The following is a 13,445-nucleotide window of genomic DNA, read 5'->3' as shown; positions in this document are numbered from 1 at the left end:
CACCGGTCCGCGGACCGGGGGTTGGGGACCACTGGTGTAGGGTATGAGTAAATATGTGCCTCCAGTGATGTTTAACTTGGTGCACATGCAACTCTTGGGGGGGGTATTTTAATTAACTTTATGTAAAGGATTTTCCGTTTGTTATTATTTTTGCAGGTTAATTACTTAGCCTGGTCATTTATTACTAAAGGAGGTATTGATAGATGATCTTTGTAACATAGTTTTCAAGTTTGGGTTACTGGTGGGCCATGTTAATGATTAAAAGGAGAGTTGGAGACAGTACAGGAATAAATGTAATTTTCAATTTTTAGAAGAAATATCCTTCTGGGTTCAGCTCCAAGTGGGGAAAAAGACACTGGAAACATGGAGACTGCTTGGAAAGATGGTTTAATGGTGGACAGGATCAAATGGTTTGAGTTCCTGAACAGAAAAGGGCCAAGACGCAGTGAGCCCCTGGGTTTTATGCCCTCCCTGGCTTTGAACTTCCTGGGGCCCGAAAGAGTATCCTGATTGGTTGTCAGACTCCCAGGGGGTGGAGGTCTTAGCTAGCCTTGCTGGCTGATGTAATCTTCCCAGGTGCCATGTGGTGAGTTTCTGTTGCTAGATGGGTCCTATTGTGTTGCCGATGATGGTCCATTGACAAAGATTGAGTTTCTGCCTCTGGCCCATTGACAAAGGGTGGGGGCAGGAAGATGGGAGCTGCTTCGTCTTTAAAACATGCTTCTCCATTTCTCATCCAGGGAAACATAATATTCTGCCTTTTTAATATTTCCCAAAATATTTCATTCCTCTAGGAAAGGGGTAGGTGCTAACTTCCTACAGAATTAAAATTCTTTTTCCAATTGTTAAAATTCTTCCCAAATGAGAAAGCGTCTCAAACATGATCATCTTCCCTAGTTTTCATTACAAAAAGGAAAGGAAAGGGGAAATACTGTACATTCACAGATTAGCAAGATTCTTATAATAAAAGTTGTATCAGTTTGTGCATCTTTGGTTTCCAAATTTGGTCTAAGTCCAAGTTTGGACTGGCAGTTGTTTGCTGTCAGTATTACCTGTGAAGAAGAACCTTCTTTCAATAACAGAATAACAGGGTTGGAAGGGATCTTGAAAATCATCTAGTCCAACCCCTTGCTCAAGGAAACCCTATACCAATGGTGGCGAACCTTTTACTCACTGAGTGCCGAACAGGTATGCACTTTGCGCACATGCGCACCATCCGCACTAACCACCATCTGTGCATGGCTTTTGCGTGCACCTCCCATGCACTGCGTGTGTAACCGCACCATCTGTGCATGCATGCAGATTTTGCACAGCTCCCCCATGCGCTGCATGTGCAATCGCACCTTCTAAGCATGCACTTGGATTTCATGCAATGCACACACGCAAATGCCATCTGCACATGCATGCACTGCACGCAAGTACTCTCATGCACATGCACAAACACGCATCCATGTGCAGGAGAGCTCCAAAGACCAGCTGTGTCCCCTGAATTGCGCGCATGTGTACCGGAGGCCCAAACACCAGCTGGGGTGCGCGCGTATGTGCAGCTGCAAGTGAGTTGGGCAACAGCTCATGTACCGGAAATATGGCTCTGCGTGTCACCTTAGGCATGCGTGCCATAGGTTCACCATCACGGCCCTATACCATCTCAGACAGATGATTATGTAATCACTTCTTTAAAACCTGCAGTGTTGTAGAACCCACAACTTCTGGAGACACGTCGTTCCACTGATTAATTGTTCTAACTGTCAGGAAATTTTTCTAGGCTGGTTCTGAGATGATGATCATTTCTAGAATTCCTTAAACAGCCTATAGCTGCCAGTTATTAAGTTTCATAAAATCTTAAGAACTGGTGTTGGAGTTACTTTGATTTCCTTTTCCCATTGTGACCCTTTTTTTCCTGCGGTATATATTTTTCAGTGTGTAAGCAGCCTTTTGGGTAGGAGTACTAGGAGATAGGGGAGAAATGCTAAATACCATTTGTAAAATTAAGAGGAACCTGATTCCTCGGGCAATTTTGCTTGTCTTTTTGCATTTCCTGGAAAGCTGATCTGCACAGGTCAGACAGGGCCTCATAACCTGTTATTATCATTTGCTGCTGGGCTGGTTTTATCAGTTTATTTTTTTGACCTTGGGCACTTCCTACAATGTGAATTTTGGTGGGATAACAGATAAATACATGTTTAGAATTATTAGAGAAGGAAATTCATGGCAGATTGCAGAGAAAGATAATCCCTGTGAAAGAAATAAGTTTACAGTTTCCTTGTACAGTATGATAGAGCACTACTGAAACTCCGCCCATTCTTAATTCTAGGCTACCATTAACCATTAACCGAGCCTTGTTGGTGCCCTTGTTATGACTGGTCAGCAGGGGTGGGCTTCAAAAATTTTAGCAAGGGGTTATCTGCCCGATTGCTGGGTGGGCGTGGCCATGGTGGGCATTGGCCTCCTGCACCACAACGAGGGGCTGTTTTTGCCCTCCCCAGGCTCCGGAGGCTTTCCTCGAGCCTCCGGGAGGGCGAAAACGGCCTCCCCAGGCTCCGGACGCCCCAGGCTACTGAACTTCCGGGAGGCCTGTTTTTCACCCTTCCCGAGCCTCCACACATGCCTTGCACTTATCTGCATCCAAAACGGGCTGCACCAGATTTCACTGCAGTTGTGATGGTTCAGGAACAACATCTCAACTTTAGCTCTTAAATTGCCAGGACCTTGTTTGGCAACTCTGACCACTCCAAAGAAACATCTTCAGAGCATTCAAAACAGGTGATTTCAGACACCAAGCAAGAGAGATGACAGATAACATGTAAGTGCAATTTCTCTGCATATTATGACTAGAAAAATACAGGTGTATCAGGGTCTACTCTGGTGTATCTGGAATGGCTAAAATGTAAAAAGATCCTCAGTTTTATAAAACAGGGTGAACTAAATAAGCTTAATCAAATAATGTATTTTGAAAGATATAAACCCTAACGAATAGATGTATGGTAAAAATAACAGAAAAAGTGCAAAGAAAGCAATTTTGACTTCAAGAAAAGTTGAATACTGCAACAATTGGGAAGAATGGATTGCAATTCTTTGCACTATTATTAGGAAATCAGTGGTTATATAAACATTGTGCTTAAAATCCAAATTCTTATATATGTGCTAATGAGTGCTATGAGTCTAATTGAATGGGTTCACATATCACCCTAAGCCTTTATGGGATTGGTTTGATTTTGTTTTTGTTTATGTGTTAACTAGATTATATAGTGAGTTAGTCAGGAAATTACAGTTAAACAAACAATGGTTTACATAACATGAAAATCAGATGTCTGTAAAAATGAAATTATACACTATTCTTGATAGTTTGCTATGAATATTTAAAGAACCAATGAGCGGGTATAGTATATATTTAAAGATGTATGTTATAGTGATTCTGGTGTTTTTAAAATTATTATTTATATATATTGTATGTTAAATTAATATTTAAGCATATTGCTTGTGTAATGTGTTTTCTTTCATGGTTATACTAAAGAGGAATAGATCCATAATAGCAATAACAATAGTGCTTAGATTTATATAGCACTCCATAATGCTTTATAGCACTCTCTGAGCAATTTAAAAAGTCAGTATATTGCCCCCAACAATCTGGATCCTCATTTTCTTGATCTTGGAAGGATGGAAGGTTGAGTTAACCTTGAGCCGGTCAGGATCGAACTCCTGGCTATGGGCAGAATCAGCTTGCAATACTTCATTCTAACCACTGCGCCACTATACATAATCCTATACATATTATTGAACAGTTTTATTGATAATCATGATAGCTTTGTAATATTAGGATAGTTGCTAAATCTATAAATTAAAGTAAATTAATTAAATATGTAAAATATAGTTTTAGAAATCTTTAAACCTGGAATCCTAGTTCCTGAACCCTATTCACCCTTTTCATTTTACTTGCTCTACTGTTTAATATGTTTTGCATCTTGCTGTCTTAACTAAGTTTAGAATGGGTTCCTTCCTGAATTTGAATAACAAAATGATGATATGGTATCACTGTTCAAACTTTCTCCTATTTTAGCAGGCTTTCTCTGTACAAAGGAGAAGGTACAAATAAAATCGAACCTGAGACAGATCTGACTCGCTGGCGACTGAGCACAGTGGAAGGACGACAGAAGTGGTATTACGTGCCCGAAAATGAGGAATGTGCCAGGGAACAGAACGCACTTGAAGCATATAGTTTAGGGCTAAATACAGTAAGTGGTTGATGATAATTACAAGTACACAAATAATGTCCACAGTGGCAGAGAAAAGCATGAATGCTACCAATGCAGGGCAGCCCTGCTGCAATTTAGCAAGTACTGGTGGTCTTTTTTCTGCTTGTGGTTTCCAGTCTGACATGTCATTTAGGGTTTCTTATAGTGAGAAAGGGGAACTCAGTCTTGTGTATCTACCACCCCAATATCTGTACTTTCTTGGATATTAACTAGAATTATTACTGGTACAACACTCCTCATATCCCTAATCACTTCTGTGATTAATGAGCAATGCATGCCTTGAATCATTTTGATGTGCATAAAATATGTCATGCAAATAATTCATTGATGTAATATGCTGACAGAAGATTTTTTAACTAGCAATTGACTTTCTAAACAATTGTATGATTTATTAAATTCTCATCTCAGATCCATAAACCATTACTGAAAAAGTGATTCTTAGGGACATACTACATTATTATTACTAGTAGTATTTTTATATTGCCTTTTTCATATATATATAAATCATTATCTATCTATCTATCTATCTATCTATCTATCTATCTATCTATCTATCTATCTATCTATCTATCTATCTCTGTAGTCCTAGACTTACATCCACAATTGAGCCCAAAATTTCTTAAAATTTGTTAAAATGAGACTTTTCTTAAGTGAGTTTTTCCCATTTTATGATCTTTCTTGCCACAGTTTATTTTATTTTATTTTATTTTATTTTTCAATTTATATACCGCCCTTCTCCCTGAGGACTCAGGGCAGTGCACAGCCAGAATTAAAAACATGAAATACAAATATTAAAAACAATTAAAATCTATATAAATTTGGCCCAAAATTTAAAAAACCACAAACCAATTAAACATTTAAAAATTTTTAAAAATTTTAAAAAAGTTGTTAAGTGAATCACCGTAGTTGATAACTTAGTAACACAGTTGTTAAGTGAATCTGGGTTTCCCATTGATTTTGCTTGTCAAAACATTGCAAAAGGTAATCACATGAACTCGGGACACAGCAACGGTCCTAAGTATGAGTCAGTTGCCAAGCATCTGAATTTTGATCACATGATCATAGGTATGTTGCAAAGGTCGTAAGTGTGAAAAATTGTCATAAGTCACTTATAACATTGTAACTGTGGATGATCACTAAATCTGTTGTAAATCAAGGACTACTCTCTCTCTCTCCCTCTCTAGCTAGCTAGCTACTGTAGCTATATATAGATATATAATGTTTATAGATAAAGTGATTTGTGCTTTTAAAAAAGCAAGATCATGAAGATTCCTTTCAACTTGAGGCTGTATTGGGTTGCTAACAGTGTAAACATTTTCCATCTAGGTGTAGAAATTTTCCCTAAAGAATTTTAAACTGAAAAATGGGTAAAAAAACTTTGCTCCAATGTTTTAAAAAAGGAATGTAGCCAGAATGGAAAGGGTAAATTTCTCTTCCTCATTACCAAGATTCCAGATCTCATTGCCTTCTCTGTTAACTTAGATAAAATGTCCCCGAAAGAAATAAAGTGAATATATTGAAAAATGTAACCTGACAGGAATTTATTTATCTTATCTCCATTATTTATTTTACAGAGTAAATTTTTTCCAGAGTTGCCCAAAGCCAGCACAGCCCAGGAAGCAGTGCTGAAAGCAATTAAGTTTTTTTCGGGTTTACAAGCGGAAGATGGCCATTGGCCTGCCGAATGTTCTGGGGTGCTCACCCTTGCTTCAGGTATACATTCATTCTGTGTAAATCAACCAGTTAAAATTATGTCTGTGCTGTGAATGAAGTTCTCTTCTCGCCTATGGAATAAGCACACAGAACTGGGAAAATGAGGGGGGGGGTGGAATTCCTCAGCTATGTATAGCCAAGTAGACCACTGCTCCTGCTAGCTCAGTGTTGTCTCTCTTTCCCAATTTAGTACTCTCCAGATGTGTTGGAATTGATCCCATTAATTCCCACCCTGCATAACCATTATTTTCTGTCAATGCACAGGGTGAGATTGAGAAAGGCTGCCATATGGTTTTTAGCCTTTCTCATTTTACTCATTCTGGAGATTCCAAAGTTTAAACAAAGATCTTGAATTTGGATTCTTTCATATATGAAGGGAAGAGGGAAAGGATATTCCAGAACAATAGGTTGTTAATGATTTCTGAGAAGCAGAAACTATTCCTCCTTTCAGTCTCTGGCAGGTTGCCAGACATTTAAGGAAGAATTGGATAGGCAGTCTGCATTTTTCCTCCTGAAATAATGATATTTATCTGTAGGCTTTTGTGTATTTATTTAAAAGTAATAGATTCCAGGAATATTGGAGAAATTACTGTTGAAAAAGTGCAGAGATTCTTTGCTTGATCTTGATGAATAAAATCTTGCTATATTGATCCTTTTTTAAAATGGTCTTTTAAGAAGGGAAATACACAAATTACCCTTAGATCAGGGGTGAAATGCTCCTGGTTTGGACCGGATCATCCGATCCAGTAGCAGTGACGGCGGGTGGTTCGGAGAACTGGTAGCAAGAATCCCTGCCCCCCCACTCCCATGCCCAGCTGAGCCGTGCGATCATCAGAGGCTTTTTTCCCTCCACTTTTAAAAGCATTTTTTCTACAACCTCTTTGGCCAAAAAAATGTTTTTAAAAGCAAAAAAAAAAAAAAGCCTCTGGTGATCATGCGGCTCAGTTGGGATCGTCAGAACCTTTTAAAAGCATTTTTTTACAATTTCTTCAGCCGAAGAGGTTGTAGAAAAATGCTTTTAAAAGAAAAAAAAAGCCTCTGACGATCAGGCAACTCAGCCTGCTTTTAAAAGGGTCTGACCATCCCAGCTGAGTTGCCTGATCATCAGAGGCTTTTGTTTTCTTTTAAAAGCATTTTTTTTTGCTCTTAAAAGAAAAAAAGCCTCTGATGATCAGGCAACTCAGCTGGGATAGTCAGACCCTTTTAAAAGCATTTTTTTTACAGCCTCTTCGACCGAAGAGGTTGTAGAAAAAATGCTTTTAAAAGTAAAAAAAAAGTTGGCCACGCCCACCCAGTCACATTCCCCCCCCCCCAAGTCACACCCATAGAACCAGTAGTAACAAATTTTACATTTCACCACTGGCTTAGATTATCAGACAAGATGACTTTTAGTGCGCCAAAAAAATAAATCCAAACTGAGGTGTTATTGAACAGTCATGGTCTTTTTCATCAAACAGCTCTTTTGATTGCCTGCTATGTTGCTAAGATTTCCCTGCCAGAAGAGATAAAGAAAGAAATACTACGATATATACGTTCAAGACAGCTTCCGGAAGGCGGCTGGGGTCTGTGAGTGAAGTGAAAAGATTGTTGCTTTTTTCTTTTTTTTTGGGTGTGGTGGGGTAATTTCTGATAAATTCCAAATAATGGCAGAAGGTTAGTTGACAACTTTCTATATCCCCTTCTGCTCCCTTGCTCATACTTATATCAGTGCTTACAATACAATGCAAAGTACTTACTTTCTTACATCAGCATTTACGATTTCCCATGTTAGTTCTTGAATTATTTCATTTTGTTTTGTTTTAAATTCCAGATCAAGATAATGGTAGAAGATTAACCTAAATACGACATTAGCTGTGGAATAACAGCTTGCAAATTTCCATAACCCTTTCTGCTTATTTACTTATATACCGTACTTATTATATCAGCACTTACAATTTTCCATGTTAGTTCTTTGTTTTTCTTACACTTATAGGTTGCTTCAGTGGTGATCTACTCTAAAAGGCTTTAAGACTTTAAAACTTTTCCAAATAGATCAGCATTTTTCAAACTTGCATACTGTGTTATTTTTTTTAAAAAAATAAATATTTATTGGCTACTTAGATGTTCTGAGAGTCCTTGTAGTTTTCACACTAGAGATTTACACAGTAAAACTTTATTTTACACAGTCAAATAAAGTAGCAGTTAAAGTTTTAAAAGCCTCTTAAATTCTAAAGTTTTCCAATTCCATCTACATTCTAGCAAGGATATTGTAGTTTATTAATCGAATAATACTACCGTGTTTCCCTGAAAATAAGACCCTGTCTTATATTTTTTTGAACCCTGAAATAAGCGCTTGGCCTTATTGCCATGTGGTCAAAAGCCTGATTGGGCTTATTATCAGGGGTTGTCTTATTTTGGGGGAAACAGGGTAGCAAGTACTCTCAGAATGATAGAAAGTAACCAAGGAAGATAATTGTAAATTTGCCTGTGTATAGGGAACTTAGATATCCAGGAAATTTGTGTCTTTTAAAACTTTTTTTTTTTTTAATCTCTGTTTGGTAGCCATCTCAGGGAGCAACAACCAACCATTTTTGGCACAGCCCTCAACTATATATCTATGCGAATCCTTGGATATGGACCTGACCATCCAGATATAGTGAGGGCTCGAATATCTCTTCATAAAAAAGGTGAGAATCAAGTCAGAAATATCCAGACAGATATTTATCCGTGAAAATGATCCCTTCCCATATGTTGTCAAAGGTCTCCCACCTATGTGACTTTTACGCCTTTGAACATGTAAGGATCTTTACTTTTTATCATAATGGCAGCTTTAAACATATTTGCTGTTCCTATAGTCTGACTGAAACCCTAGATCAGGGGTGTCAAACTCAATTTCATTGAGGGCTGCATCAGGGTTGTATTTGACCTGGGGAGCTGGGGTTGGTGTGGCCAGCTCGACGTCACTCATCGAGACTTTGTTTTCAGCAGCGACAGTCTCCTACAACCCTCTGCCAGGGAAAATGGAGCTCAGAGAGGCCATGGGCTCCGTTTTCACTGGCAGAGGGCTTCAGGAGGCCATTATGGCTGAAAACGAAGCCTGGGTGGGCCGCATGTGGCCTCCCCGGTCTTCATTTTTGCTGGCAGAGCCACCACGGGCCAGTCCTTCACTGTTTTCAGGGAGGCGCCCTAGCCAGATCTAAGTACCCCACAGGCTGGATCCAGCCTGTGGGCCTTGAGTTTGACACCCCTGCCCTAGATATTTGCTTCCCTTTTATTTGCTTTAGGGCAGAAGGCTTTTGACAATGTTAATCATTCAGTATAAATGCCTTTTGCTTCAGGCCAATCAAGCCAAGGAGTTCAGCAACATTTCTAATGGCAATTTTCGTAGGTGTAGAGAGATGGCCAGCTAAATGCTAAGCCTGCTGGTCATTCTAAGCTTATTAGTCCTTCTCTTCCCTATAGCATAAAGGGCAACAGTCTTGAACTCTCTAACTTTATATGAAGGATGCATTGTCTTTAAACATACAAAATCTAATCTAATCCAGTCATCACAATCTAAATAAAGGTTTCTTATGCATGGAATAGTGAGAAGGTAACCAGCTGCACCATTATCAAAGCAAATCAAGTAATATATCAGCAAGTTATATAGATTTATAGATTTGTGAAGATTTGTGGTTCTTGTGTGGCTTCTACTTAGAGTGGGTGCTGCTTCCCTCTCATCCCCATTGATGATTCTCTTTCCAGGTGGTGCTCTTGGAGCCCCACATTTGGGGAAAGTCTGGCTGGCTATTATGAATGTGTACAGCTGGGAGGGAATGAATGCACCGTTTCCTGAGTTGTGGTATGCATTCTAAAGTTGTCTTGCATTTTGTTTTAATATCAAGGAGCCGTTGATATTATATTAATGTATTATATTGTCTAATCTGTAAAACCCTTAAGATTTCAACACAGCTTTAATCTTTTCCAAATTTCAAATGCAGATATCTGAATTATATTTGCAGCAATATTGGCTTCTCACCCAGTTTTGATTCTACCGAGATATGTTTACAAGTTTTTCAATTTATAAAAGTTAAACTCTTTGCAGGTGCCTCTTTGAGGGAGATGTGCAGTTTAGAAATACTAAATATAAATAAATGAATAGATTCAAGACTTGAAATTCAGAAGAACTTAGCATGGGAGGGGCATACAGTGTCAGCAAATATTAATGCTAGCCGATAAGACTGAGAAGTTATATGTAAAATGCCCAATTTTGAACTATTTTGAACAAAAGATTATTATAAATTAACAAATGAGTAATTTGGGGAGTTATCCAGAATTGAAGTCAACTCAGCCATTGGATATGAATATTAAGTCATCTTCAAATTCAAATTGTACTGCATTATACATATGAATATTTCACAGTATCTTCCATTTGTATAGTGGATATGATGCTGTATTAGGCTACTTTTGTTATTTGTCATCTCAGCCATTGGCAAAACTTAGCCAACTTTCTATCAGAAGCTAAACAAGATTTAGCTTGAATAGTTTAGAGATACATGATTGTCTCCGAATTCTATACTTCTGTCAAGAAACCTGTGTGGATGCGGGAATCAGGGTCTGAATTCAACATAAGTCAAACCTACTGATTCCATCTTCAGCGAAATGAAATATGTTTGCAAACCAGGCAACAGTTTTACCTACTATATTTAAGATTCCTGCCTATCTCTTTATGATCCTGTTGCTTCCTTCATTCTGAGGCAGGCTGTTACCTACCTGGGTGCCAGGACATCCCTCCACTTATTGGTGCCATGCCCGCCATGCTTTGCTTGCAATGACCTACTGCCAACTCAACCAACTGAGTGCAGAAGAAGATGAACTAATCCGGAGTCTCAGGCAGGTAAAAAAACAATATTCACATATTCTCTCATTTATTCTGTATCCAAACGAGAGTGTACTGACTTCTGGTTTAAGCAAACGCAAGAAGATTTTTATATGGAATTTCTTTTATGATGTGTGGAAGACTCATAAGGCATGAAAAAACAAACTGGAAACATTATTCCACAATGCGCTAGCATTTCCAATGAATAGGTCTTTTGATGTGAGAAGATTTTGCAAACGTTGCTTCTTTGCGTGTCTACTTAATATTGTTGAAGGAATTATATTGTGTGGTCCTAGGAAACTTTTGGTTTCCTCAACAAATGAAACATATAATTTGAAGTGCATCTTGATTCCTTTTCCTCGTTTGTACTTCCAGAAAAGCAAATATTTCCCATAACTCTATTTTAGAGAACCTTCTTAACCTCCAGAGCTAGCTAGAGATGATTAACTTAGGTAGATGTTGCTTTATGGATCATTTCTGTTTGTTTGTTTTCCCTACATTTGCTACTCCAAGAAAGCTGTTCCCAAGGTAAATTCACAGCCAATGCGTGGAATCCTGACAGTGTCCTTGTCAATTTCTTACCGAATTCCTATGAAAAAAATCCCTTGAACTAAAATTAACCCTTCAATCAATAACCCTTCAACCAGCAGGGGGAGCTAAGGGATTTTGTATCCATCCAGACCCAATAAAAGTGGCACTCAGTTTCTGGTTACAAATAGATAAAAAGTTTTACTTTGTTGCTTGAATACAACCACAATTAAAGAATTGTTAGACTTCACTGCTTACAATGAAGCAATAACCATTCAGGTCTAACAAACAGGTATGAAAATAGCTTTATGCAATGTATAATAGCTACAGAACTGAATTCAATGGGCTGGAATGTCAGTTTCTGGAAGCTTGCTCAGCAAATTAAATGAATATTATAATTTGTGCAAGGCTATAAAGAGGGGCACTAATCTCGAAACTTTAGGCTTCTTTTTGCCTCTTGCACTGACCCTGTGCGGCAACGAGGATGTGCTGACATCTGCTTTTAAGCAAGCTCAAGATCATTGGCAAGCAAGCAAGGAAAGGGAATTATCACCTTCTACTCAAGCCCTATGAACTTTCCCATTGTACGCTGTTGTCCAGCTTGTGCCATCAAATGCTGGACTAGATGGACATGACCTGATCAGGCATGGCTTTTCTTATATTCTTAACCACAAAATATCAACATCTCTCCATTGTTTATGTGGTTTAGTATTTAGTATCTGTTTCTGCAGATGGAAACTTTCTAAATTTCTCTGTGAATACTTAGATTTGCCTAAACCTAAACTCTGTTTTTAAAAATACAAAACCCTCCCAGTGATTAATGCTACTGTTGTGGGGATGCCCAGATTATTTCATAATAATCTTGGATAAGTAATGCAAAACAACTGTGATTCAGTAAAGATCCCTAAGTAAGCCACACAATTTAACACTGAAAATAACATCTTTTGATTTTATATAGCACTTTTTTTAAATTTTGAAAGCATATCTATGACATTAGATGAAGTTTCTGTGAGCTCAGGACAAAAAGAGAATTAGTTCATCTCTTCTTTGAGCTTTATGGCATTTTAAAAGTGGAGCTTTCACAAATCATAATCCACTTCATGCAGGAAAACATAATCTGGTTAATCCCATCATTTCCAGTTTGTTGTTGTACTATTATTTCCTTTTGTGGTGAAAATGCTTGATTCTTTCCTCCATGGACTGCCATGTGGAAGAAAGAACAGATTATTAATATAAATGTTGCCTAGGCCTTATTGTAGTTTTGATATTGTAGTTCTGTTAGTTGGATCTTCAGTGGATCTGATGTATGGAAACAAAAACATCCAAATGGCTATGTATCCAAATCTCATGATTTTTTAGGAATAGGATAGGATAGGGTAGGGTAGGGTAAAATAGATTACTTTATTTGGCCAAGTGTTGTTAGACACACAAGGAATTTGTCTCGGTGCTTAAGCTCTCAATGTACATGCAGAACAACAGTAATAATTACAGGATACATTAATACATTACATTAATAATTACAGGATACATACTGTAATTCATTTAACTGAATTACAGTACCAGCCCCTGTTTTTTCTGTAATATTTTTCTGTCTAGAGAAGCAGAGAGAATTGGTAGGGGAAAGCCCAAGGTTGTTTCAATCACACTTAACCATTTTTGAAGGGTTAGCATTGTGTGTGTGTATGTGTGTGTGTGTGTATATATATATATATATATATATATATATATATATATATATATATATATATATATATATATATATGCATATTCTTTCTAGCCAGGTTTTACCTATGTAAACTTAGTTGTTCTTCAGCCCTAGGTTCTGTGAAATCTCATTCACAAGTTCTTGGGCCCTTTTTCTGCTGCCAAACTGCAACTCTGTTGGCAGCAGAAAAAGGGCCCAAGAACTTGTGAATGAGATTTCACAGAACCTAGGGCTGAAGAACAACTAAGTTTACATAGGTAAAACCTGGCTAGAAAGAATATGCACATAAAAGCCTATGAAAAAAGAAAAAAGATACATATATATATATATATATATATATATATATATATATATATATATATATATATATATATATATATATATATATTTCTTTTGATTCATAGGTATA

At 37.7% G+C, this 13,445-nt stretch overlaps 1 protein-coding gene across 1 annotated transcript in view; it reads left to right on the top strand.

The window, feature by feature from the left end:
- Positions 1-2,789: 2,789 nt before the first annotated feature.
- The window catches only part of LOC139315060 (lanosterol synthase-like), a 37,563-nt gene continuing 26,907 nt past the window's right edge, over positions 2,790-13,445 (top strand). The window contains exons 1-7 of the mRNA XM_070941084.1: positions 2,790-2,803; positions 4,061-4,232; positions 5,828-5,966; positions 7,424-7,532; positions 8,508-8,632; positions 9,690-9,786; positions 10,686-10,821. Of these exons, the coding sequence (XP_070797185.1) occupies positions 2,790-2,803; positions 4,061-4,232; positions 5,828-5,966; positions 7,424-7,532; positions 8,508-8,632; positions 9,690-9,786; positions 10,686-10,821 (792 nt within the window). The remainder of the gene's footprint in view (positions 2,804-4,060; positions 4,233-5,827; positions 5,967-7,423; positions 7,533-8,507; positions 8,633-9,689; positions 9,787-10,685; positions 10,822-13,445) is intronic.

This window comes from Pituophis catenifer, unplaced genomic scaffold, assembly GCF_029215685.1.
Source record: "Pituophis catenifer annectens isolate HBS135680 unplaced genomic scaffold, rPitCat1.0.hap2 SCAF_3, whole genome shotgun sequence".
NCBI classification, from domain to species: Eukaryota; Metazoa; Chordata; class Lepidosauria; order Squamata; family Colubridae; genus Pituophis; species Pituophis catenifer.
Note: the sequence above shows the minus strand (reverse complement) of the source record. Positions and strands in the feature narration are given on the sequence as shown.